The 27,862-nt window shown below is 37.6% G+C and overlaps 2 protein-coding genes across 7 annotated transcripts; one reads left to right on the top strand and one right to left on the bottom strand.

Moving 5' to 3' along the window:
* The first annotated feature begins 6,223 nt into the window (after positions 1 to 6,223).
* On the top strand, positions 6,224 to 17,670 carry LOC132599413 (protein FAR1-RELATED SEQUENCE 5). Of its 5 annotated transcripts, none has more exons than XM_060312779.1 (3): positions 6,226 to 8,680; positions 10,320 to 10,375; positions 16,498 to 16,659. In XM_060312779.1, exons 1-2 carry the CDS (start codon positions 6,548 to 6,550, stop codon positions 10,338 to 10,340), a joined length of 2,154 nt encoding a protein of 717 aa, XP_060168762.1. In that variant the 5' UTR covers positions 6,226 to 6,547; the 3' UTR covers positions 10,341 to 10,375; positions 16,498 to 16,659. The 5 variants fall into 5 exon arrangements, with proteins under 5 accessions (XP_060168758.1, XP_060168762.1, XP_060168761.1 ...); XM_060312777.1 differs by lacking the exon at positions 10,320 to 10,375 and adding an exon at positions 16,927 to 17,670 and having other exon boundaries at positions 6,230 to 8,680; positions 16,498 to 16,686; XM_060312775.1 differs by lacking the exons at positions 10,320 to 10,375; positions 16,498 to 16,659 and adding an exon at positions 13,716 to 13,989 and having other exon boundaries at positions 6,224 to 8,680.
* A 183-nt stretch (positions 17,671 to 17,853) lies between these two features.
* LOC132599414 (chloride channel protein CLC-e) lies at positions 17,854 to 26,681 on the bottom strand. Of its 2 annotated transcripts, XM_060312782.1 has the most exons (7): positions 26,323 to 26,676; positions 25,897 to 26,251; positions 24,280 to 24,480; positions 22,990 to 23,456; positions 21,568 to 22,131; positions 20,213 to 20,421; positions 17,854 to 18,545 (listed from the first exon to the last, which is right to left on the bottom strand). In XM_060312782.1, the coding sequence occupies exons 1-7, from the start codon at positions 26,605 to 26,607 to the stop codon at positions 18,515 to 18,517; spliced, it is 2,112 nt and encodes a 703-aa protein (XP_060168765.1). In that variant the 5' UTR covers positions 26,608 to 26,676; the 3' UTR covers positions 17,854 to 18,514. The 2 variants fall into 2 exon arrangements, with proteins under 2 accessions (XP_060168765.1, XP_060168766.1); XM_060312783.1 differs by lacking the exon at positions 17,854 to 18,545 and having other exon boundaries at positions 20,264 to 20,421; positions 21,870 to 22,131; positions 26,323 to 26,681.
* Between the last annotated feature and the right edge of the window lie 1,181 nt (positions 26,682 to 27,862).

The following is a 27,862-nucleotide window of genomic DNA, read 5'->3' as shown; positions in this document are numbered from 1 at the left end:
GCGAGAATTAGGACTAAAAGAAATAAGATAAAAGATCATTTAAATCAATAAACTTGTTTAAATCGTTCTCTTCTCCCGAATAAAAAATAAAATAACAAGATAAAGATTTTTGTAAAGAGATAAAATTATATCCAATAAGGGATATAATTAATAACAAATACCTTGGTGTATAAGGATGATAAAGAGAAAATTTCAACATAAGAAGATAATAAAATAAAGATGTTTATTATAATAGCTTCATCAAGCTTCATCTAGTATCCCAATCAAGAAAACTTACTCCATTGTGGAGTAGAAAAACTAAATAGAAGTAAAGATTAACAAAACATTTTTACTACAAGAAAGAGCCAAGAGAGACACCAAGACTAGTTCTTGTGGCCTCTTCACTATTGGATGCAAATCAAACGAAAGAGGGGATCCTTTTTCTTCTACAAACGTGTGCTTATTTATAGGAGAATTCCTACAAGGCTTTGGTGAGAAATTGCAAGAGAACATGAATATAATATTATATCCTTGATGAGAATTTTACATGGCTATTTATCATGTAATCTTGGTGAGAATTTGGCATGATAATTTGTCATGAAATCTTGGTGACATTTTGCCATAACTTTGTATCTCTTGACTTTTTGTAGTCTTTGGTGAAGTTGTCATGAATGCATCCTCCTTTCTTGCTTTTTGTTTCTTATTTCTTCTCTTTTTTCATGTATTTTGTTTCTTGCAATATTTCTTAGAAAAGTACTAGAATTTGATATAAATTATTCATATTTTATTTTAAAATATTATACTTATATACTGAAATTACATGAATAATTTATATCCATCATGGAATATGTTTCTCATCCCATTAATAGGGGTACATCGACTCATTTAAAGGTTTAGAAACCAGGATCAAGTCATTAAGCAAGTTTCAAGTTCAACACAATCCGTTCCTAGAGAAAACTGGTGAAATATCCAAGCTTTCCAAAAATCAAGTTTAAACATCCCTTATGGGGTGATTCGAGATCGAAGACCAAAGCTTAATATTTAAATTTCAATCAACCTTTGATAATTGAATATCATGTATACATATATATATACTACAATACACATAAAGGTTTAATGCGGGCTTGTCCCTCACACACACAAACCTTACCAAACAACACCTTAAACGTTTGAAAGAGTATGTTCGAAAAGTGACATACCTCAATTCCCACTATAACGCTACCAAACGGGTTTTCAAGGTCCAACAATCACTCTACAATTGATTTAGATGAGAAATATTAGAACTTTAATATAATTCCACCCATCTACCCCTTTTATCGAAAACTAGGGTTTTAACCTGTCTAAAAGGTGTTCTTGAACACTTCGTGAATCATTCATGGATTCTAATCTCATAGGATAACCTACACTAGTATAAACCCTTCCAATAACATCAAAAAAGTCAAGGATCATACCTTTTTGGAGGAATCTCAAACGTCCCTCCTTCTTTTCTTTTTTGGGTTTCAAGAATCTAGGATTTTTGGAAGATGAACTAGTGTTAATTCTTGTTACTTTGATGTAGTTTAATCATAGGATAGTTAATAACTCACCTCGCAAGGTTTGTAGAAGCCCTAGGTTGTTTTATCCTCAAAAAGTCGCCCCAAAAGAAGTGGGTTTGAAAGTCCCAAGCAAATCGCCTCTTTTACAATTTTTCCCCAGTTGGGGATGCTACGATAAGTATGCAGTCGCATCTCGAGTTTGCGGCCGCATACGGGCCGTATTCTGGATGAAAATTCACTCTAGAAATATTCAACATTTTGCCAGAATACGAAGTGTATGTGACGTCGCATTATGAGTTTGCGGCCGCATCCCAGCCGACATCCTAGACAGGCTTCAGTAAAACAGGCATAACTTTTTCTCACGACTCCATTTAAGCTCCACCTTATATCATTGGAAAGGTATTTCAAATAGATACAACTTATATTAGAGAAAGTTGAGAAAGTTTTCCCAAATTCTCAACGAATTTTCATGAAACTGGCCTATAAGTCAGACCTATTAAAACATAGACGAGTTTAAGAACTCTGACGAACTTCACTACTTGGTCTTGATCTTAAATCAACTATTTCCATCCAAACTCATCTTGATAGGACTTCATATGCCTAAAATGTTGCATTAATTCTCATTTAATGCATACACACCTAACCCGAATTCATGGTGTGTTACAGTTAGAGAGTGGTACGCTCGGGCCGAGTCTGGCTTAAACAAAAGAGACGAAGTACTTAGACAATTTTTTTTTGATAACCTCAGACCAATCAATCGAATATTGAATAATACGTAATCGATCGAACACTACTTGAAAATGGTTTTTCTGCTTCTAAACGAACTGGGTTGATTATGACTTGGTGGGATGTTTGGGTCGGTCCTTGGGGCATAGAGAGCATTTTTACCCTTGGTTGGAAACTTAGTTTTGGCCATTTGGGGGTTGACCAAGTCAAGGTAACCTCCGTTGGAAATTTCGAGGCCATGGTTGAGTTTGTAGCGTGTTTTTACATGTGTCTGCATGTCCAGTTTGTACCCGAGAAGTCTCGGGTGGATGTCGGGATTTGGGGTGGAACTTGGTGAAATATTTTATGGTTTTCTGATGTCCCGCTCCAACCGGTGAGTTTTCGCCTCTGCGGGTCCGCTCATGCGGGACTTGGCCTGCAGACGCGAAAATCTGAGTCATTAATAAGGCCCGCCTCAGTGGATGAGTATCTGCAGAGGAGGGAGCGCATAAGCGGAATCCTGTGCGAGGGAGCGAGGATCGCTGGAACAGATTCCCCTTTTATTCCCAATTTGAACCACTCTTCATTCATTCACTATATTGAAACCCTAAGAGATTTTAGAGATAGTGATTTCTTCATTGGGTAAGTTCCCTTTTACTTCTTTGTGGTTATCTTGTTTATTTAGAAAATAAACCATGGTAGTTTTATGGTGTTAATTGGGGAGGATGCGTTTACAAACTCTTTTGTGAAATTGTTGAGTCTTATGCTACGAACATGGGTTTAATTGATGAATCTTGCTTAATATGATCATGGAACCTTGTGAACTAGACTCTAAGCTTGAATCTCCATTTTTTTTTATCAAGAATTAGATTATGGAAAGTTAGGTTTCATCCCAATTGTTTTTTTTTATCTAATGGGGAAATTGATGATTTCTTGAGTCTATTTAGCAACTGGAGAATAGTATTGAATTTCTAAAATGTAGGGTTACCGATTTTAATCTAGAAATTCCTATTTTTGCCCTTGTGGGGATTATCCTGTTTTCGATTCAATTAGTGTTATAGCTTTATGGATATCCTTAGTCTTCATTTCTTACATAGAATGCATTGTTGAATAGACTTCTATCTTTTGGGAGCTCCGGAAGGGCAAGGATCAAGTTGGATAATTCGTGGCACCCGTTCGGCATCAAGGTAGGTTACGATTTACCTTTCGGTTAGACTCCAAGTAGTGAAGCATATGTAAGAGTTTGTTATTGACGGGGAAATCATGTTAGGTCTTCGGGTACGAAGTTGGGATTGATTTTAATTAGGTTGGTTATGTCAGCTGTTGTGTGGGCTTGCCGCCATATTTATCATGTTGGGCTTGTCACCTTATTTCCTATGATTGGGCTTGTCGCCATTCTTGCTATATTATGTTGTATTGCACTCATCTCTCTCTTTGATGTCCACCTATGATCATAAAGAGGAAAGATAATGATAAAAGATTGAATTGTGATGTGTACTTAAGATAAGACACGAATGATATCCTGATTATGATTTATAGTTGATATTTAACCGTTTCCATAGTTGTTTTGACTTATGCAAGACTTGATATGGCTTATGGTGTCGTGATTCCCATAACATATTCATTGACATTGATTATATTTGATTTAGCATTCTTGCATTCATACATGTTGGTAATGTTGTGGAAACGGTTGATAAAAGAAATGTGGTACTGATGATGAAAGATTTATGGCAACTATGAAAGAAAATGTGATATTTTGATGAAAGTATTATGTGAATCCGTGATCCGAGGTAGTTACCGGAGTGGAAGGGATGGGTGCTCGTGATCTTATGGGACATTCCGGAGTGAGCGGTACATGGATGCCATGGGTCCCCCGCAGGTCATGACTACCGAGACATCGATATTCCGCCCAGAGCATGTGTGTACAGGTTCGAGGCATTGGCCAGTGCATTGGATAGCATTGCATTGCATATCATTACATTTCATCCACGATATCATATGACACTTTTATTATTGATTCTCGGTGTTGACTGACAGATTATTCTTGTGGTAAAGATCTATTATCTGACTTTGACAGAATTGTGGTTTAGTGAATCCATCTAGGCTTATGACTTGAATAGTTGGGTTTCTGTGTGACTTCTGGTTGGTGAAATTCCTTTATTATTGTGATGATTTGACTTGTGAGTATGTTTGTGTTTGTACTGATACTACCTTGTTGTACTCTTTTCTGAGTGCAGAGTTTGCTACAGGTTCCACTTCAGCACCTCGCGAGTGATCATCCCAATGCCTTTAGTCCAAGTTTCCACGGTGAGCCATGTTCCCGATCCGCTACTCGGAAAACTCTTCTATCATGATATCTGTCCCTTGTTTCAAGATAGTATTATTCAGACATTGACGTATTTATATTATTCAGACTTATGTACTTATTTAGTAGCTCTTGTACTGTGACTTGACCAGACCCTTGGGTAGTTGGTTTTATTTCCGCACTTATATATTTATAGGGAAAAGGGTCAAAAATATCCCTCTACTTTGGGAAAAGGGCTAAAAATACCCTCCATTACAAATTTGGGTAAAAAATACCCCTCATGTCATTAAACTTTTCAAATTTACCCGTCTTAACGGAAATCCCCAACATAACCCGATTTCATTTTTAAACCCGCTCCATTTAAACCGATCCAACTAAATAAAAAAATCATATGAGTTACTCGCTCCTGTGCCTAGTGGTTCCAAATGTAGGACTCGGGAAAAAGTTGATCACATATGGGCTTGTTTTGTGTGAAAGAGAGAAATACAATTTAAATCATGATTCCAAAATTTCCGATTAAGCAAATTTGCCAAAGAGATATTGTTCAAGATGCAATTTCAATTTAAATCTACCGATAGAAAGGAGCAAAACATGAAAAAATTGAAGACGCCCAATAAACTGGCCATCTAATTACTGCAGCTTCATATTAAATACAATGAATATTACAACAATAATATTGGTTCAACCAACAACAACATTTAGTTCATAAATATATAAATGTGGCAAAATTAGGGTGACAAAAATACTTCAATTATATTCCAACATAATTATGCATGAAAATCAGAAGTCCCTTTTTTGGGTTTCCTCTCCGGTAATTCGATGTCCGTATTGAGCTCATCTAATATATGTATTCACGTTGCGTAAGACCCATTAAAATGAAAAATATTGAATTTTTGAACTCTCATTCTTATACGGATATTTGTTGAAGCGACATATGCGCAAAAAGAGGGGATTAAGTAGAGATAGTGAGATGATTGTGGAGGTTACACTTTTGCAATGGGAAATACAAAAAGTAAAACACTTAATGCAAATTGAAGTGTAAAAGATAAGACATGTTACCGTTTAATGCAATGCAAATTGAAGTAAGAATAAACTGTTGTGAAAGCAAACGTGCAGGGAGCAATAGGTCACGTGATATAATATGCTAAATAAATTAGTGCACTATTGTTGCTAATTTGATGCTATTTGGCTTTCTTATGAAAAGGTAACTAACAACTTCAATATTCATTTAACTGGAGCTTTATGTGTTTTTATTTAAGTAAATGAATTTTATTAAATAAAGGATAAAAGTGTAAATATACTCTTCAATTTTGTGATCTAAAATAGATATACTTTGTGATTTAGAACAACCTCGTTAAAAAAGTGGTAAATATATAACCATGCCGTTACACAAAGGGCGCAACTTCTTTTAGAACTCGTTTGGATTAGCTGAAAAAAAAAAGGCTTTTAAGCATATGTGCTTAAAGTACTTTTTAAGTGCTAAAAGCTATTTTATAAATAAGCAGTTATGTGTTTGGATAAAAGTGCTTAAATGATTTTTAAAAGTAAGGATAGTATTGGAACCTTGAGCTTGTCTTGACTCTCTTTAGGACTTTGCTTAGATGGTTTGACACGCTTAGCTTTCGATTAACAGAAAATATAAGATATAAAATGGTAAAGTTATTGATCAAACCTAAATGACTTTTAAGAAAAAAAAAATAACAAAAAAAAAAGTTGGGGTTAGAACAATTTATTAGTTTTGACAATTTAATAAGTAAAATGCCAATTAGCTTTGGATGACCTAAAAATTGGTTATTCGTGGAAATCTCCAAATTGGATGTAGCAGCATAGAGGCGGGAGTGTAAGCGTAACAGAAGATCCGCAAAGCCAATTTCGTTCTTCTTCTCCACCTGGGAGAGTAAGTGGTTTGATTTTCTAGGGATAACCCTAATGTAATGCGCTATCAATTTATTCTTTCCTGTGTGTGTGTATTAATTCACACTAGGCTATTAGTATGTAAGGATACTAAACTTAATTAAACTGGATGGAGAATGAGGTGATCGAGTTTGATATAGGCTTAGGAGAGGACGGGGATGGAGATGACGTTCTTGACGAGGTGGACAACTGTTATCCTCCTCCTCCTCCAAGTTACGGGGACCTACTTGATCTTGAACCGTATGAGGGCATGGAATTTGAATCCGAGGAGGCTGCCAAGGCCTTTTATAACTCCTACGCACGCCGTGTTGGCTTCAGCACCCGTGTCAGCTCCTCCCGCCGCTCCAGGAAGGATGGAGCCATCATTCAGAGGTCCTTTGTCTGTGCCAAAGAAGGTTTCCGCAATTTGAATGAGAAACGTACCAAGGATAGAGAAATTAAGAGACCCCGTACTATCACCCGCGTTGGCTGCAAGGCTGCTCTCTCTGTCAAGATACACGACTCTTCTGGTAAGTGGCTCGTCTCCAACTTTGTCAAGGACCACAATCACGACCTCGTTCCCCCTGATCAGGTCCACTGTCTCCGCTCCCATCGTCAAATTTCTGGTCCTGCCAAGACCCTAATTGATACCTTGCAGGCTGCTGGCATGGGTCCCCGCAGGATTATGTCTGCCCTCATTAAAGAGTATGGTGGTATTAGCAAAGTTGGTTTCACTGAGGTAGATTGTCGCAATTACATGCGCAACAACCGCCAAAGGAGCCTCGAAGGAGACATACAGCTCCTCTTAGATTACCTGAAACAAATGAATATCCACAACCCCCCTGGATTCTTTTATGCAGTTCAGGGAGATGAGGATCAGTGCACTGGGAATGTCTTCTGGGCTGACTCTAAGGCAAGAGCAAATTATAACTATTTTGGTGATACTGTTACATTTGATACAACTTATAGGTCAAATAGGTACCGGTTACCCTTTGCACCCTTTACTGGAGTAAATCATCACGGACAACCTGTTCTCTTTGGATGTGCTTTCCTAATAAATGAGTCAGAAGCCTCATTCATATGGCTTTTTAAGACATGGCTTGCAGCTATGTCTGGTCAACCCCCCTTGTCAATGACAACGGATCATGATGCTGTAATTAGGTCTGCCATCATGCAGGTTTTCCCTGAGACCCGTCACCGTTTCTGCAAATGGCACATCTTCAAGAAATGCCAGGAAAAGTTGTCACATGTCTTCCTTGAACACCCAAATTTTGAAGTAGACTTCCACAAGTGTGTCAATTTGACAGAGTCTACTGAGGAATTTGAATCCTCTTGGCTTTCTCTTGTTGACAAGTATGAGCTCAGGGATCATGACTGGCTTCAAGCGATATATTCAGATCGCAGGCAATGGGTGCCAGTATATCTCCGTGATGCATTTTTTGCAGAAATGTCTATTACTCAGCGTAGTGATAGCATGAACTCATATTTTGATGGTTATGTGAATGCGTCAACTAATCTGAATCAGTTCTTCAAATTGTATGAGAAAGCTGTGGAGAGCCGTACAGAGAAAGAAGTCAAAGCTGATTATGATACGATGAATACATTCCCAGTTTTGAAGACCCCTTCTCCAATGGAAAAACAAGCATCCGAGATCTACACGAAAAAGTTATTTATGAGATTTCAGGAGGAGTTGGTTGCCACTCTAACTTTCATGGCCAACAAAGTCGAGGATGATGGACTAGTTACCACTTATGAAGTTGCTAAATTTGGGGAGGACCACAGAGCTTACTATGTAAGATTCAATGTTTTAGAAATGAAAGCTACTTGTAGCTGCCAGATGTTTGAGTTCTCAGGTCTTCTTTGCCGACACGTTTTAGCAGTGTTCAGAGTGACAAACGTTCTGACTCTTCCTTCTCATTACATCCTCAAACGATGGAGCCGAAGCGCAAAGAGCAGTGTTGCATTGGAAGACCGTGTTGCTGAAGCAGTCAATTATTATTTGGAATCACATACTGTTCGATATAATATGCTGAGACATGAAGCATTTAAGTTTGTGGAGGAAGGGGCGGAGACTGTTGATTCTTATACTGTGGCAATGGCTGCTCTGGAAGAGGCTTCAAAGAAGGTTTCCCTAGCAGTAAAGCATGATGGGAGGACATCTTTAGTAAATGGACATTGTAGAGAAAACTTGACCAGGAATGGGGTCCATGCAAATTACAACATTGAGGATGAACAGAGAAGTCTCGCATGTCCACTCTCTGAGGTTAGTCATTTTTTAATCTTTAAGCGAAGCGCTCACTTCATTGAGGTGAAGCATAATTTTTTTTAAACAAGAACAAAATAAATAGAGAATATATATATATATAAAAGCAAAAGTTCAAATTAAAAACTAAAGTAGATATCACAAAATCCGCCATAGACTAAAAGTTCAAATAAAAAACAAAGTAGATATCACAGAATCCTCCATAGACCATAGGACAAACAAAATCAAAGCTATTAATGGTTCAACATCTAATTCTTATTCTTCTACAAGATTGTCAAAATCTTGTATTCCTGCATCATCATCTTCTTCAACTTCATCAACTAGGGAATGGCTTGTAGCTACTTCTTTTCCCCTCCCATGTTGGCTTGAAGTATTCCCCCTTAAACCATAGTGGTTCTCCTCAACCCCCATTGCCTCGGGAACAACACCGAAAGTGAAATCAGAATCTCCCTAAAAAATTGTTTCATCTTCAGCATTCTCAACTCCGGTGAGCCATTCATTGGCATCATCAATATTGTCCAAAGCATGTGGATCAATTACATTGCGAGCATTGTAACGATGCCTCAATGTTTTTTTTGATGAAGTGTAATGATGCCTCAATGTTCTATTGTATTTTATGAACACTAGGTCATTTAGGCACTTTAGGGTTAGTCTATTCCTCTTCTTGCTATGAATCTGCAAATACGTTGTGGCAAGTAATTAGTAGGACTTAAGACAATTGAGACATACCTGAGAACAACAAAAACCTTCACGTCAGCCATGAAATTGTAGGGAGATTAGACAAAACAATAATGACATGAAATATAACTGGAAGAAATTTGAGCCCGAAAAGAAAGAAAATCATACCTGAAATCGGAACACCCAACTGAGAAGATAAAGAGAACTGAAAGAGTAGTGATTGAACAACTGAATAAATATAAATATCATGCAAAACGAACAGATTAAATACGAAAAAGAGAAACAAAATGAAGGAAATGAATGTTGACGAACATTGCAGAGAAAGCGTTTATTGGCATTGATCCTTACTTAGCAAGCAGAAAATTAACTTCTTGTGGTTTAGCGCTTCAACTAATTGGTCACAAGTTGGCTTCAGAATTCTGGTGTCTCATTGTATTTCAAATCTGTTCAAAAGAGTCACTGGTATTTAGTTCCCTTTTGAGGAATTTTTTGTGATAAGAACATGGGAGAAGTAGTATTTGAGGAGTCTGAAACAGTGAAACTTGCATTCCAATATTTTAAATTTGGACCAGAGGAATGCACATGTTACGCTTAAACATAAATTTATCTACCCTTTTTTTCTACATAAATTTGGACCAGAGGAGTCAGTAAAAAGTATTTGCTATCAAAGCCAAAATTATATCCTTACTATTCTTAAAGTGATTCTATAAGATCTATCACTGCTTCACAATTACCAGTTTCAAAAGAAAAAAGTAGAATAAAATCTATTACTGCTTCAACATCATTGTCAAAGCACCATACAAAAAATAAAACAAAAGTAGAGAGTTCATTTTATCTTCTGAATAGAGTTTCCTTTGTCTTCAAAGCATCTATCACTTCTTTCCCTCCATATGGTCCACCATATACATGCAGGAATAGTATACAGCCATTCTGACCAGTACTCTTTCCTCTAATGTTCCAGCCAGTGTTCAGGAAATCGTGAAGCGGAAAAAAGCGACAAGGCTCAGCTTCATTGAGGTGAAGCGCAATTTTTTTTGTAAAAAGAGCAAAAGTTCAAATTAAAAACTGAAGTAGATATCACAAAATCCTCCATAGGCTAAAAGTTCAAATAAAAAACTAAAGTAGATATCACAAAATCCTCCATAGACCATAGGACAAACAAAATCAAGGCTATTAATGGTTCAACATCTAATTCTTGTTCTTCTACAAGATTGTCCAAATCTTGTATTCCTGCATCATCATCATATTGCTCATCATCTTCTTCAACTTCATCAACTAGGGAATGACTTGCAGCTACTTCTTTTCCCCTCCTATGTTGGCTTGATGTATTCCCCCTTAAACCATAGTGGTTCTCCTCAACCCCCATCGCCTCGGCAACAACACCGAAAGTGAAATCAGAATCTATTCATTATTTTCTATACTAATGAATAGAAAATAAAGAGTTAAAACTAAATTTTAAGCAAAATACAAACGCTACTTATCAATCTATCTACAACAAAGTTTATATAGAAAGTCATTAGTATAAAGCTAATAATAAAGCATAATATTATCTTCAAACTATCATAATCGTCAATCAAAATTCATCTGATAAGATAATTATTTGAACAAAGATAAAAAGACAGAAACAAGATTTTATTAAAAGATAGAAACTCATAAAAAGAGACAATAATAATATAACAAGACATTAAGTTCATTACCATCACTAAGGCCTCTATGAAGCTCTTAATCATTTAGATTTCAATAATTAAATCTGTTTGTTTTCACGTCTTATTCTTTATTATTTAGCTTTTACTTATTAAGTGTGTTTGTTTTGTTCTTTTACAACCACTTCATGGGTTTGAATATATCTGAATGATTAAGATTTATAATAGAGTCTTATGGTCATTAAGATGTTTGTTTAAGAATTTCTACAAAGATCGCAGTTCATCACTGCTCCATCCGTTTTCACAGCTAACTGCTACCATCTTGCCCGCCGTTATCTACTCCACACCCCCCATCAACAACCACCATCGTCAAGCCACAACCACCACCTCCGCCAATCACCACAGTTAGCCGTCGTCATCACTAGCCATCATTTACAATGATCACCACCAACCACCATTACTTCAACATCAACTAAATACTACCAACAATCACCACCAATATTCACCCTATATATTTGGCACCATTGTCGTCATTCACACCACCATTAGTTGTCACTATCATTCACCACAAGTATCGGCCACCACCACAATTACCACATCAACCAGCCACCATCGACCACCACTGCCAGCCACTATCGACCATACCAGTCACCATCATCACTAGCTACTACTCACAACCACCATCATTAGCCAACATTATCCCTTCCACAACCACCACCGCTAGCCATCACCACCAACAATTGTCATATAATTTTTGAAAAATACTTTGTTAATTTAGTATTTTATTTGAATATATATATTTATTAATTTTAAATAAAGGCAACTTTATACATTTAAATGTTGAGAAAACAGACAGTCTTAATCATTTAGTATTTAGATCTTAATATAACATCTTAATCTTCAGATGTGTACTCATTCCGACGTCTTAGTCTTAATAAAACAAATAAGGCATAAGACATCAGCCTAGAAAGTATTACTACTAGTACTAAATATAAAATTAAAAAATAAAATAAAAAAGAACAGAGGAAAATATAGGGAGATATAAAGTACTAGTCCCTGTAAATTGTAATAGAGCAACAAAGAGGCTTCACGTTGAAATGGAAATTAGCGAAGAGGAAAGAGTCTTCCTTTTTTTTTTTTTTAAAAAAAAAGGAATAATATTTGGAAAAGAAAAAAGGAAAGTATTTAAAAAGTCATTCTCGCCTTCCCTTGAGAATTGGAGAGTAATGACTCCCCTTAAACTCCATACTGACCAAGTAATTACTTGGTCAAACAAACATGCCATACTGTGTAAATACACCTAATCACGGCCAAATCCATTTATAGTTTACAAGGTGGCCATCCAAACAGGTCCATAGAGAATCATGTACAATCCAATTATCGTCCCAAAAAGCAACCCTTTTTCTATCTCCCACTTTAAACCCAATATTGCTTACAAAGTTATGCCATAAAGCTCTAACGTTCTCCATAACCGCACCCACTAAGGTACAATCATTGCTTTGGTATCCATACTTCTCACCAACAACTTTATTCCATATTCCTGTTCTTTTGAAGTGAAGCTACACAACCATTTCATCATTAAGCTACACTTGTGTTTCCTCGGGTTTCTAATGCCTTATCCCACTTCATTCTTGCTGAGTGTAAGTGAACGCCATTTTATTATCCTGCCATTGAAAACTATCTACCAATTCCCGGAAGTTATGTTCCCTATGGCAAAACAAACTATGTTTACTGTTTTCTTGCTTGTGCTCAACTCTCTCTTTTCATTTTTATGCTGCCATTACCGAAACAGATTTCCCAAGATACATTAGTATTAGAATTATTTTCAAATTGGGAAAACATGTGTTCAAAAGGATAATTTTTTTCAAAAAATAATACATCCCTTGATGAATAAATTTTTGAAGTGACAGAATCAAAACACTGGTGGCAGTAATATTTGTTAAGAGTCTTAGAGAATCCCAAATAAGCACAAGGCGTTGAACGGGGTTCAAGTTTATTTTTGGCATAGGGTCGAGTCCAGGGATAGCATAAACAACCAAATATATTTATGGATTCATAATTTGGAGGTGCTTTAAATAAAATTTCATATGGGGACTGGTCTTTTTAATTGGGTGTAGTCAACCTGTTTATGAGATAAACTGCTTGTTGACAAGCAAAACTCCAAAATTTGGTCGGAAGAGAAGCTTGGTGTAATAGAGTCTTGACAGTTTCAATAACGTGTCGGTGTCTCTGTTCAACCAAAGCTATTCTTCGTGGCGTATAAGGAGGGGGTACCAAATGTTCGATACCTTGTGTTTTTAAGTACGAGGATAGGCTTTCAAATTCACCGCCCAGAGGTATAAAATGAAAGAATTTTTATTTCAAATTGTCGCTCAAGCAAAGGATGTAAATTTTTTGAAAACCTCGGCAACTTCCTTCTTGGATTTTAATGTGTACAACCACATATGCTTTGAAAAGTGATCAACAAATAAAACGTAATAAAGTTTTTTATCAACAAATAACACAGGAGAAGGGCCCCATAAATCACTGTAAATTATTTGTAAAGGCCGTTTGCTTTTCAAGGAATTTGCTGAAAAAGGTAACCTGTGCATCTTATTTGAACAACTAGAATAACAAACTGAAGAAATTTTTGAATCTGAAAATGGAAGAGAAAACTTCTGCAAAAGCTTATTTCAAATGCGACTGTTGGGATGATCCAAGCGCCGATGCCACAGGTGCAAAGGGATGGCCATATTGCATTGAGGATGGGTGCTTGTACTGCCTGGTGGCCGCTCATAAAGTCCACTTTTACTCTGCCCGCGCACCAGAGGCGCCCCCGTAGTCAGATCCTTCACAAGATAATAAAAAGGGAAAAATTCAATAGATGTTTGATTGTCACGACAAAATTGTGGGACTGAGATAAGATTTTCTTTTTATAGCAGGGGCAGACAATGTATTAAGTGAGGTAAACTGATAATTCGATGCACATAAATTAGTGTTACCAGTGTGGGAAATTGGTATGGTGTTGCCATCATCCATTGAGACTGTTTCAGGACCATGATAATCCTGTGTAGTAGTTAGGCTGTGAGCATCAGATGTAATGTGACGAGTGGCCCCGTAGTCGACAATCCAAGGTTCCTGTTGTGGGAACAGACGTCCAGCATAGTTGGCACGTGCTTGGAGGTGATTATGGGACTGACACTGACCGACAAACTCTTGCTGAGTGACCAGACGATCATAGAGTTGACATCGTAGTTCATTGCCTGAAGGTTGTTGCTGCCATTGCTGGTTTCTCCTTGGGGTCCATTGTTCCCTGTTTTATTGAGGGCACCATTGTTGATTGTTGGGTGAGGCATTGTTTCCTTGCCTGCGATTGTTGTTGTTGTTGTTGCTGTGAGGAGAAGCTATGCTGGTCCTTTGAGCAATGCTGCAGTTATGGGAGGTGTTTTCTAGATTCTTCATGTTTGAGAAAAAGTTCATGATCAATCAGCTTCACATATAATTCCTCATAGGTGACAAAAGTGTCACGTGATCTGATAGCAGCGGAAATCTCTCAAAACTCGGGGCCAAGACCACTCAGAATTTTGACAATGAGTTCTTCATTAGTAACTGGTGTTCTGGCAGTTGCGAATTCGTCAGAGAGTGAGCGAATCTCGCGTAAATAATCTGCTACAGGCCGAGATTCCTTTTGAAGCCGAGCAAGCTGGTCTCAGAGACTAAAAATTCTAGTCTGAGACTTGTTAGCAAAAGCAGTATGGAGAAAGGTCCATGCTTTGTGAGCAGAAGCTGCCATTGCAACAGTTGATGCAAGTGTTGGATCAACTAATGTCATGAGGGCATTTTGTATAAGTTGATCCTGGCAGAACCAGGTCTCGTAGGCAGGATTTGGCACGCTTTGGTTGTTTTGAGTTATTGTCTTGGGTGGTGCAGCGGAGGAGCCATCAAGATGGCCAAATAATTTGTGGCCATTCATGAGCATTGAAACTTTCCAAGTTGCAAAGTTATGACTGCCGATGAGCTTGATTGGTAATTGAGTGGCACGATTGAATTGGACGTTGGGATTGTTTGCGGCTGTGTTATCAGCATTAACATCGTTGGTAGGAGGAACCATTGAGACAGCAGATCAGTTATTGTGTGACAACTGTTGAAAAGAAACAAGGATCAGTCTCGTGTGAGCAGTAGCGCTGATACCATAAAAGGAAATGGCTAATTGAATAATGTGCTTATATTCTATGATACATGACAGGGTATATAAAAGGATGATACCCTAATTACTATCCATATGAGTCTCAACTACTCTCCCTATCTGAAACAGAGTCCTAAGATTAGAAAACAAGTAAAAGATCGTTGAAAATTAAAAGATGCCTGAAAACTAGGAAACAAATAACAAATAGCAGTCACAGTAGGTCTCTTCCGCTGTTAATTTTTATTTCTCAAAGCATTTCACACATTAATATAGTGTTTAGAATATACCTTTGTACATCTTGCATTTTTCGCATAAAATTCAATACCCACCCAGCAGGGGTGTTCAATTCCTAAACATTACTGGTTTTGGACATAGTTCAGAAATTGCAGCTTAGCAGCTCTATATTTGGCTTTTTCCCTGGTTGCTAGTGAGCTCTCTGGCTGAAACTGTAGTTCATTTCTAAATTAACTTGGGATGGCTATTGTCGTTGTGTACATAGGTACTATGTGTATTTTTATGTGGCTGCTGCTGATGGGCACTAGTGATTATAGTACAAGCCTCAACTGTGAAGAGATTTGTTGTGTTGCGTCTATACCTAAGGGGTCATACGATCCCCTCCTCCTGGATTTGATTGTATGAGGGGACAGTTATTTCAATGATTTTATACTGGATTTTCAAATAATGACATTCTTGCTTGATATAGGTTCGTGGGTCAGCATTAATCACAATGTGTGTTTGCATTTTCTTTCATTTCACATTTCATATCCTGGAAAATTCTAAACATGCATCTGCTGGTTCTAAACTCGTTTGGGGAAAAAAACTTGGCAGCTCTAAGTTGCCTAAACACTTGAAGAGAACCTTAAATGAGGTGGAGAAGTTTGATGATTGGGTTCTCTGCAGCAATAGAGGTCATAAGTTGTTGGATTAGAAACATGGTTTCATATATTCTATTTGGTGCATTGACGGATCTTTCTTCATACCTCAGCATCGACATCTATTGGGTTGTTCCAATTTGGTTGAAGAATGCTGAAACAATTCCGTGCACTCTCCTCAGCTGTAGGTGTTGAATTTGGTCTAATGGGGAATCATGATAGCTTAGTTGGTTGGCTATCTGAGTTCTACCTTGTTGGCGGGAGTTCCGGCTCCTCCTACCTTGTGATCCCCTCCTTACTCTTCTTCCCTTTCCTCTATGTATAATAAAAAAATTTAAAATATAAAAATTGGTCAACTGTTTTTTCGAGCTGCAAAGAAACTTTTGCATGTCTGGAGGTTTGGTTATTTTCTCAGATCTTTGGTTATTTGACTGATAAATTATATGCATATTATTGTAGGATGACATGGATACAAAGATCCAGGAACTTTCTTATCAACTAGATTGTGCCAATCGGAAATGTGAAGTTTATCGTGCAAACCTTTATTCAGTTATGAAGGATATAGATGACCATAAGCAACAACTATCAGTTAAAGTCCAAAATATAAAGCTTAGCTTGAAGGATGGTCTCTGAAATGCTCCTGTTGTGGTATTTGTTCTGTAATGCTGTACATAGTTGTCTCTAACTTTCATTGTACACAAGAGTCTTCCTGGGTTGCTTTTTATTTTATGAAATCACCATGAGCTCATTTGGCAGGTGTAGCCTGTAGTGTTCTGTCCAATATCCTTAAAGTTGGCAGCCGTTTGTTTTTTAACTTAGTAACACGGTTTATCAATACCATTAGACATAACTAACGGTTTTATTGTTAAAATCAACATGCAAGGATAGTTGGATGCAGTTCGATTGTTGACTAGATAGTGGGCAGGCCAGCATATTTTATTTGAGAAGAGCCATAAAGCAGCATGTGCATCATTGTCTTGTTACTCATTAATTGAGTGGACATTTTGATCTTATCTAGAATTCATGGCAACTTTCCTTTCATCCGTGTCCTTTGTGCTGGAATTAGCTTCAGCAATTTTCACACCCACATTAAAAATCAGCTACAGATGATCATTGAGAGTTCTCTAGACCTGTGTGAGTTGTCCAACATCCGGATGGGCTCTACATTGGTAGCTTCCTGCAACTTTTAACTATTTTGTACGGCTACAGTTGGCGTTCACATACTGCTAGCAAGCCGGAGAGCCTGGAGGAGAGATGGACATCAGGAAAGGGAAAATGTAGGGCGGTCGGATCTAATTTTCAAGGGCTTCCAAGTACAATCTTTAGTGCAGAGCAGAAACAAATATATGAAGTGCAAGAGTTTTACTGTTACTGCATTTACTTGGGAGTATTAAACGTATAATAGTGGAGTATAGTAGTAATTCTCCATTCTGAAATATTAAAATTCTAAATCATACAATTCAGAAGCACAAGTTGCTCTTTTCCTTTACTGTTTAATGCAAAATACTCCGTGCTAGATTTGGTAAGTTTCAGAGAACAGAACAGTAGTCTCGAAGTCTTGTGATAGTTGTCATGTGCGAGATTTTGACTTCTTCTCAATTTGCATGACATTTTTATTTTGGTTATTCCACAATATTTAGCACTTCTATATACAATTTTATCTTCATTTCTCACTTCAAGAAATCAAATTTTATCAAAATACTTTGTCATACCTCTTAACTCATCAGCTGCTACTTTACTATTTTACCTCTCATCATTTAATACAAGCCAAATTGCCTTGTTAAATTCTACCAACTCAAATCATATCATGTAAAATGTGCCAGAGAAAGAGTATAACACCTTAATAACGAACGAGCAAATTGCGCAAAGTCAAAGCATCAGGATAGGGCAGTTCGGGAAACAATGATGGAGGGTGAGCGCGGGGGGTGGGGTTGTTTGAAAAGTCATTAACGGTTGACTAAAGCAGCAAAAAGAGATATTACTAACGACAAAAGAGTAAACTTAATTCTGACACAAGGCATGTAACTCAATCTTGTTCAAGTTCCATAGCACGGAAGTGAATCTTTGGAATTGGATGACAAGTCAGTGTAGTTAGGCAGTGCGCTCCTCCAGTGCCTAATTTGAGAAGCAGCTTCAACAACCTTCAGCTTCAGCTGTGAATCCAGCTTCCTCATTATATTTCTCCTCTATCTATGCTAGCATCATTCTCATCATTTACAATTTAACTGAAGATGGTAGTCCCAAAATCTCAGGTAGACCAAACCAGTTGTTTGGATATGCTGATGTAGCATCTTATTATATGAACAAGAAGTCAGCATAGCAGTAATTAATGGATAAATCACTATCAATCCAACCGTTCCATCTTACTTGTTGAGGTGGATTACTCGGACACAATAACCCTCGACATGCTTTAACAGGGAAGAACTTATTGCAAACAGGTTTTGCAACCTTCAGGTAGCCTTTACCCCGCGGAGAACTAGCTAAGCTGTTCTCTAGTTGCTAATGCTCTGTTCCACCAAAGAAGAGAGAAAACATAGAAAATGTCAAAGGGGGATTCAATTGGAACACAAGTGTTTTCAGGAGAGAAGAAAATTTTCTAGAGGCATTTCAATGACATCAAGAAATCACTCAACTTAGAACTGGTAGGAAAAGTGACATCATAATTAATAAAGTGTCCCATAGTGGTTGAGGAATTGGACGGTTCTCTCCTTCCACAGTCTTAGGCAATTAGCTAACTTTTGAGGTTGAGTTAGGATCAAAGTCTATTCTTTCTTTCGCACGGAATCAAAGCCAAACCTATTGTAGTTTTCGGTTTATCCAGTTGAGCACTTTCTCTTTTCATGAAGATCGATAATAGAAGAAAATATAAGATTAATGAAGCTCCATGCTCTACTTCGAAGCAGAAAGGAATTAAGGAAGTCCAAAGATTGGTATTTAATGTCAAATACCGACTCTAGAAGCAGGGGGAGTAATTTGTGTTGATCATCAATGGATGTGAAAATAATTACTTGGAATGTACAGGGAATTAACAGTACAGAAAAAGAAAAATATTAAAACATTGATTCGCAGATGGCAAGCAGATGTATTACTGCTTTCAAGAAATGAAGATGGAAAGCAACATGGAGATTACTGTAAAGCAGCCATGGGTTCGTTAGAGGCTAGTGAAGTCGAGGTGGAATACTTGTGATGTGTGATAAAAGGATTTGGGAAGGTGAAATAGTCAACACAGGGACTCAAAGTATCACTTGCAACTTTTATTCACTGGCAAATAACTTGTCCGGGTACATCACAGGAGTTTACAGCTCCAACTGCAGGATAGAAAGGCAAGAATTATTGTGGGAGTTAGCAGGAACTATGTTTGTGGCTGAGAGAAGCAGTAACAGACACACAGGAGCAATTTTAGACTTCTCAGAGGCAATTGAAGATCTGGAATTTGTTGATCCCCCTTTATTTGGTGGAACTTTCAAATGGAACAAGGGCAACAATCTGGGAGCTGCATCAAGGCTTGATAGATTTTCATTTTCGACTGAGTGGGATGTCCTTTTCAGAAGCACTAAATAGTCTCTGCTGCCACGAATAACTTCTAACCATACTCTGGTATTGTTACAGTGTAGGGATTAGGAAAATGAAAAGTCATACTTCGAATTTGAAAATTGGTGGCTTGAGGTTACTTCCACATCATGTATAGTCTTTTATGTGACATAGGTTTATTGTATAAAACTCTTACACATGGGGTGCTAGTTATGAATAGAGAATACCCCTAGTGTGAGAATTTGTGTAGGGAATTCATTGTACAAGTGGAGTTATTTTCTACTTCTGGATGGCAAAAATACTCCACATATTAGAAAATAACAAGTTTTTATAACTTTCACAAGCTCTAAGAACTCAAATTCACACAACTCTTTTTAGTATAAAGGATGATTTCCCTATCAAACCAATTTCTTAACCCTATTTTTGTAATTTTCTTCTTAGTGTTAGTCAAAATGTGTTGGAGAAATATGTTCTCTTCTTGGGCTTGCGTATAAGAGATAAACTTTGTCAAATACTTTCGACATCTTAATAATAACTGGAAATCAATGGTAAAGTGTGACTTCTGCACAGGTTTCTTGCATATTTTATCATTACTGGTTCCAGAAAGCATTGTATTTTGAGGTAAAGTTGAAATATCAAAAACCTGCAAGCTACATTGATGCATTCTCTATCCAAAATGCCCACAGGATGTATGCCTTCATCCTCCGCGTGCCTTAGTATAACAGGTAGCTGACTTAAACCATGTTTCTCCATAAGAGTTAGAGCAGAAAGGAGATTTGTATTTGGAGTCACTGTGCATGATACCCGGCACTTATTGCCATTTGAAGAGCAAACTTCAGCTACTACAAGCTCCTGAATCCATATATTTAAAAGAAATGTATTTGTTAAACATGAAGATAAAATAGCAAAACCAATCTTTTTAATTTAATGATACAATACAAACTCCACTTGTGGAAATATACTGGGTACGTTGCTTTTATTGTTGTAATACAAAATCCATGTGAATAAATAGTTTGATTCAAATCTATCCTGTTGTCTAGCTCAAGAGGTGAGGATTGTCCAAGCCATGTAAAGAGACCACCTATCCCGTAAGAGCCCGATGTGGGACTCTTCAAAAAGATCCCTGTGTGATATACTCTTTTTCACATTGCTATACCATTATCTCTCTTGTGAACAAAATTAAGACTAAAATTGGAAAAAAAGAATTGAATATAGAGGTGTAATCAATAAATAAAGAACAATCAAAGTTGTTGAAACTAGTCCAATGGCCAAAGAGTCATTTTGGGGGGCTGTTACATTTTATTCATAGCAAGGGGCCAGAACTTGCCCGGCTAACAGTTGTTCTAGCAGTTGGAAGATCGTCAACAAGGAGGCGATCCATGGAAACTAGTTAACGGAGGGAACAATAATGTTATTTTCACGGCCAGGTCAGTTTCTATTGGCACTCCAGAAATGCATCAATTGAGTGAAGCGGGCCATAAAAAAGTTCAAGTTTCTTGATCGATGGGGCTTCAATGAAATATAGAGATAAAATCATTACATATTCTCCCTCTGACTCAAGTTGAATGGCCACTTTCCTTTGGTTGGTTGCTTGAAAGTAATGCGAATATAGATACAAAAACATATATATCAATTGTACATAATTGAAATCAGATCCCATTTCTTCTTCCTGTGAAAACTCTCTCCTCTATACTAAAAGATTCAGTAGGTAAGTATTGACTTCAAAATACTCCCTAATTAATTTTGAAATTCACATATTCCTTTTTTTAACATTTGACAATACAACATTCCATTTTCTCACATCAGAAAACAACCTACAACACTTAAAGCAATATATATAATCCTAAAAGTCCAACATAAGAAATATCCAGCCAACCCTGTTTTCCCAGTTCTAAACTGTAATTTTTTTTTTACTGTAAAACTTATTAGCTCCATTTCATGCTAGAACAATTATATTCTTATACTAGTTAAAATATTGAAATGTACTAAGAAAGCTACCTCCTGGCATTTTCCCTCTGCTCTTGGCAACTTGCTGTAATTCTGGATATCACTAAGTGTCAGCAGACCAATGAGAAAATTATTTTCATCAACTATTATAGCACAAGATTGCTTCTCAGCTAGCATGAGAGATATGGTTTCCATTAGCAAGGTGCTCATTAGGACTGTCACATATCGTGTTCTCATTGCCTGTGCAACTAGAATATTCCTTGCGAAATCATTTTCTTCATCATCAGATTCATAAAGACAGAGTGAACTCTCAAGTCTGCAGAGGTTACTCTCTTTTTGTGAAGGTTCCTCACCTGAAGAATAAGTGAAGCTAGAAAGTCCAATGTTGGAGGAAGAAGTTCCCTGCCACTGCGTCATCTGCACTTTTGCATCTTTTAATACCTTCCTATCCTTTACTACCCCTTTTCTTGTTTGTCCAGATGTAACCCATGATGACAACCCCACAGCTCCCAAGAGGGGCAGAACTATCCGATAATCCTGTGTCAGTTCAAAGAGAAGCAAAACCGCAGTGAGAGGCACCTGACAGACACCAGCAAGAGTAGCAGCCATGCCAACCTGTTAAACAATGTCTCCCAAAATTAAAAAGAACCCAAAATTGAGGTCAAACAGTAAGATTAACAGTACAATTCATGTTGAAACAGAGAAATATACTATAGACGTCAGAAAAGATTAACCAAGACAGATGCTACATAAGAAACAACAACAACATACCCGGTGTAATCCCATAAGAGGGGTCTGGGGAGGGTAGAGTGTACGCAGACCTTACCCCTACCTCGTGGAGGTAGAGAGGCTGTTTCCAATAGACTATAGGCTCAAGTAAAGCATTTCAAATACCTCTACCTCTCCTCAAACCCACCAACTAGGGCATCTGCGCATCTCCTCTTCACATGCCCAAATGACCTCAGCCTCGCTTCCCTCATCTTGTCCACCACGGGGCCACTCCGACCTTGTCCCGAATATTTTCATTCCTAATCTTATCTCTCCTAGCATGCCTACACATCCATCTCATGTCATATACCTTTTGAGCATCCTCTTGAACCGTGAATGTATAGCAAGATCATATCATGGAAAGATAGGGGATGGACCATCATCTAGGTGGGTATGAAAGAATGGGGGTGTAATGGTAAGGAGTGCGGATGCGCGGGGTGGGAGGTGATCGGTGAAATATGAGACACTTATGGCAAAGGAAATTCAGGCCAGTTTTCCTATAACCTGCGAGAGGTCTGAAATAAGTTCGAGATGGTGATGCAAGGTAGAGATAAAATGACCTCGAATTTCAGAAGAAAAGACGGAAGAGGGGAAATAAGTAGATTTGGTGCTAGATTCCCTTGCACTCCTCTTATTACTTTTCAATAATAAAACACTCACTTATCCAGACATGTAGCACTACTTTGAACAAAGGCAAATTCATACCAGACCATATGCTTGTGGGGATGCAACTTCCAGGATGGAAAGATGAAAGATTGGATCAGCATGAGAGATAATGTAGCCAACAATTTTCCCATATGCAGTTCCAGTAGCAGCACCAATAAATAGAGATGGAGCATAGTAGCCTCCAACCAATCCAGAGGCTCGGCATAATGAAGTTGTTACTATTTTGACAGCTACAAGCTGGAGCAACAGATCAGCAGAGAGGCCTTTCACTAGTGGGCGAGATTCTAGCAAAATATCAACATTCTCAAAACCCCAGTAAAGGATTTCAGGATATGCTAAAGCTACCAGCCCAACCAGAAGACCACCCAGCACAGGAAAAACTGATTTTGGCACGCTGCTGATCATTTGGATATTTTCCACTATTTGCAGCATAAATGATGTACAGCTTGATAATGCCACTGAAACTAAGCCACAAAAGATGCCCAGCAGAAGATAAAGAGGCAATTCTGAAAAAGAGACCGAAAATCAACACAATTGTGCATACCAAAAAAGAGTTCAAAACACATTTGGACGTACCACCGTAAGTAATACCAATGACAGAAATGTGAGTCTAAGGTGATATCTTACGCCAGTTGCCAATGTCTCCTCTCTAGGAGTCCTCTAAAGTCTATTTAAAAAGATTTGTATGACTTAAGTTGAAAATGTAGAGAACCTCTGATGTTACGGAATACCCAGATATTGACAAATTAAATGAGGTATGACTAAATGGAGTGCAATAGATAGTGATGATTTGTATATCCGACCCTAACTAGCTTAAATTGAGATGTAATTGTTGTCAGTGTTTTCAAAAGCGAATAAGCACAAAAAAGCAGCAAGGACCGTGAGGCTTAAAGTGAAAGCGAGAAGGAAAGCGCACAGTTCATTGAAGTGAATGCGCAAATGTCAAACTTATATGAATTTAGTACTATAGGAATCGAACTGCAATTGAAAAAAAAACTGATACGCTGAAATCAGTTTTTTCAATTGCAGTTCGATAATGCAGATGCCTTTCTCAAAAAAAAAAAAAAAAAAAAAATACAATAGTCCAAGTCCTCAAAGTTGATATTTAAAGAATTGACCTCTACTCGTTTGGATCAGCGTGCGCGTCATTGTTTGAGGCACACATTTCTTTGAAGCGTATGGCTTCACCTCTGAAGCGATCACACCTCGCTTCGCATTGCTTCATTTCTTTAAGCGACGAAGATGGCTTTTAACAACACTGGTTGTTGTTGCTGTAAGTTGTACAAATGTATTTAAGAAGAAAACTTGAGGGAAGAAGTTCAAAATTACCTGTAGGTGTACGAAAATCATATGCTGGGACTGCAAATGCAGGTTCAGAGCCAAGACCAATTTCTGAGACTACAGAAGCTATAACAGCACTGAGAATAACCATTGAAGTCGTATTTGTCAAGGACAAGGAGGACTCTGCAGGTGATGGCCATAAAACAGATTCCACAGCAAAGAAACAACCCGCAACAGCAGCATTAAATCCTTTAAGTAGAAAACAAGAAGAGTCTTACAGTGACAAAACCAGTTAATCATGGAGAGGAAGTAAGTGAAAAGATACTACAGGAAATTATTAGCAGAACAAGAAGTAGAATATTTCCAGAAAACGAACTCCTGCAAAGCAAAAGATGCTGACAGCATATAAAAAGAAGAAAACGTTCATTGAACATCCACCGACAATCAAAACAACCATAGAGCGGGAACTGCATTAGCTCATTAGCAATGAAGAATGAAAAAGAAAAAGGAGAAAATGGTACTAGAGCCAACCTTTGGTAAAGCCATTCTCAGATGCTGAAAATCCTCCCAGGCGCTAGTTTCGAGGTAATTTACTAAAGTTACTTTTTGAATCAGGGGTTGAACTCCAGGTTTTTTTTTTATGTAATTCCATTCCAACTTGCTACTCGAGCTTAAGACTGCTATACCTAAAGTAAATTGCATTTTTCCTTGTCTAGCTGTCAATAGCATGGAACATTGCTTTTGCAATTCAACTTGAAAGGAGATAAAAGTCGGCTATCAAATCATCTTTTACCTCAATACTCTACTACGACATAATTGGAAGAGACCTCGGCAACTTAACTATGTGATTAGCGTAAGTGTCTTTTGTCACTAAACATAAAGATAATCATAGACATTATAAGAACTTACAACGACGATTGATTATATCTGACGAATTAGAAAGACAAAGAACAAATAATGCACGTATGGTAAGGTCGAACCTTGTGCATATAGACATGAAATAACATTTTAGGACTAGTCACCTTTTCTGTTTGTTAAACTTTTGATACGATGTGAAAAGTGCACTGGTATATTTTAGGTCCATATGCTCAGTGGCGGAGCCAGGATTTCCAATAAGAAGGTTCAAAATATCAAGAAGTAAACACACGTAGAAGTTAAGGGGATGCAACACCTCCTATATATACATATCCCGGCTCCACCCCTGCATATGCTGCGGGGCAAGTGATTGGATTCTCTCCTAAGGGAGAGTTCATCAATGTACATTCACTTTTCTTACCTAAACTTCAACTTGAGTATTTTGCTTTTGACAGTTGCCTAATATGACATTTTTGAGTTCATTTTTCATTCCCAGCTCAAGGATTTTTGGGAAAATTTTACTTCTGCTATAGAGTAAGCCTGGAAATATATTAGCTTGCAGAAACCAAGAAGTTGTCTGGTTCAACTTTATTGACAGCTAACAGTTTGAACACACAGAGAAAGGAGCTGGTTAGACAAATCTTCAGAAATCAACAAGTAAGCTGCCTTATTGTTGGGTCACCTTTACTGCTACTCTGGGGAGAAAGGTGTATTTGATGGTTTTGTAGTGTTTCTGCTTGCAAACACAAAAGGACTTGTCCAGGGATAGGAATCCATACATTGAGAAGCAAGAATAATGTGGGAACAAACCAGAAGAGATTCCAGCAGCTGATCCAGCAGCCTTGAGAGATAGCTTATTGTGAGCACCTTTATGGAGCAGAGCTCCAATTCCTTTGGCAACTGAGGTACCAATTTCAACACTTGGGCCTTCTGGTCCTAAGGAATTGCCAGTTCCTAAAGTGACACAAGCAGCGATTGCCTTCAAAACAGGTCCCAGGACAGATGGTGTCCAGTTTCGTTCCTCGAGTGTGGCTCGGACAGCGTTCAGAAAGCTGACTACCAAACCGCCAGAAGCTGGTACTAAGATTACACGCTGCCAAATGGGCTCCTCCCTCAACCATGCGGCACCTCGCCCATCCCAACAAAAAACACGGATTTCATGAACCTAACCAAGGGAGATATATCAGTTAGTGACAACAGATGAAAAGAGAAATGAAAGAAGGTAGTATGACGCACCGCAGCGTTGAAAAGGACGACAGTGATACCAGTGAAGAGGCCAACAAAGCAAGCGGAGATTATTGCGGTGTTGCCACTATCACTATCACTATCCTCGTCAGAGGAGCGAGATGGTCGAGCCCAAGGCCAACAATTTCGTGCTTCATTCTTTAACACACCACCAAACCCAAGAGGGCCAGACAAAGATACACATGCTGCTTTATGCCGACCGGATAATGAGGAGGAATTCAACAACCAATTACGATGGTACTGCAAACTGCAACCTGTCGATAATGCCACCATCATTATTTCACTCTCTCACTCACACCCACATTTTTTTTATTCTACAATTTCCCCCCTCAATGAATGCCGTTATTTATGGACTTTCATTTCTTTGTGGATTGACTTTTATTTCCAAGTAAGTAAAAAATATTCAAATTCTAGTATTTCCATTTAATAAACCAATAGTTTGGGCCAACCCGAAATCCTAACATTTTGGTTATTTGGTTTAGATTTTTGAACAATCGATTGGACTTTGAATTTTATTATCAAAATTTTTGAATTTTGGATTGGATATCCGAATTTTTTACACCTTATATTTAGTCCTACCGATATTATATGTGTCTTATACTAATTAGTCCAAAGGTTTAATAGATTATTACCCTACGACCATACTCATTATAGTATTAAGTTAAGTTCAATATGAAATTTTCTACTAAATTAAATATAATGAGTTTACTTCACCACTTTTAGAATAAGGCAGCTTCCAATGAAACAAAGGAAATAATATAGAACTGAATCATGTGACTTGATACCTTTTGGTGTAGTGGTAACATTAATTCTTTACTGAATCCACATATTTGATTTTACATTGTGCGAAGACCTGTAACTTGGTAACTAGATTACATGAATTTAGTTCTTACTAAGTCTGTTTTAATCAAAAGTCGAAACTGAAAATCCGAAATATCCAAACCTATTAATCCGAAATCGAATTTAAAAAATCCAATCCGATCTAAGTTATTTGAATTAGATTTGTATTGTAATTTGTTCAATCTGAAAATCGAAATTTCATATTCAATCTGACGGCCCGAATGCCCATCCAAGCAGTAATACGTCTGCCAACATCTGCACCAAACAAGATGTTACACCTCCACGACAAAGTGAAACTATAACTGTACATATGTTGTGCAAAGCTGCTAAAACTTGTAGATGCATTAACTTGGATTATCCATATTGACCCGCCAATGATATACAGCTAGCCCAACTAATAGATTATAGGGATAATTTTGGAAAACTACCCGTAAGTTTTATTTCGTAATACTAACTACATTTATCTTTCTTATTTTAATTCTTTTAACCTATTTATGTTAATATCAAATAAAAATATTGTTACTGACTAATTTACCCCTGAAAACCAAATCAGAAACCTCGTTCTTGAACCCTAGAAAACCTTCACGGGCAAACTCATATGGGAACTTGCTGACATAGTAAGTAGTGTTAGAAATGATCATCAATTCCCTGTAGTTACAAGAATCTAAGAGGACAGCAAAACAAATTATAG

Source organism: Lycium barbarum, chromosome 6 (assembly GCF_019175385.1).
Source record: "Lycium barbarum isolate Lr01 chromosome 6, ASM1917538v2, whole genome shotgun sequence".
In the NCBI taxonomy this organism is placed as follows: Eukaryota; Viridiplantae; Streptophyta; class Magnoliopsida; order Solanales; family Solanaceae; genus Lycium; species Lycium barbarum.
This window is presented reverse-complemented; position numbering and strand designations above follow the sequence as displayed.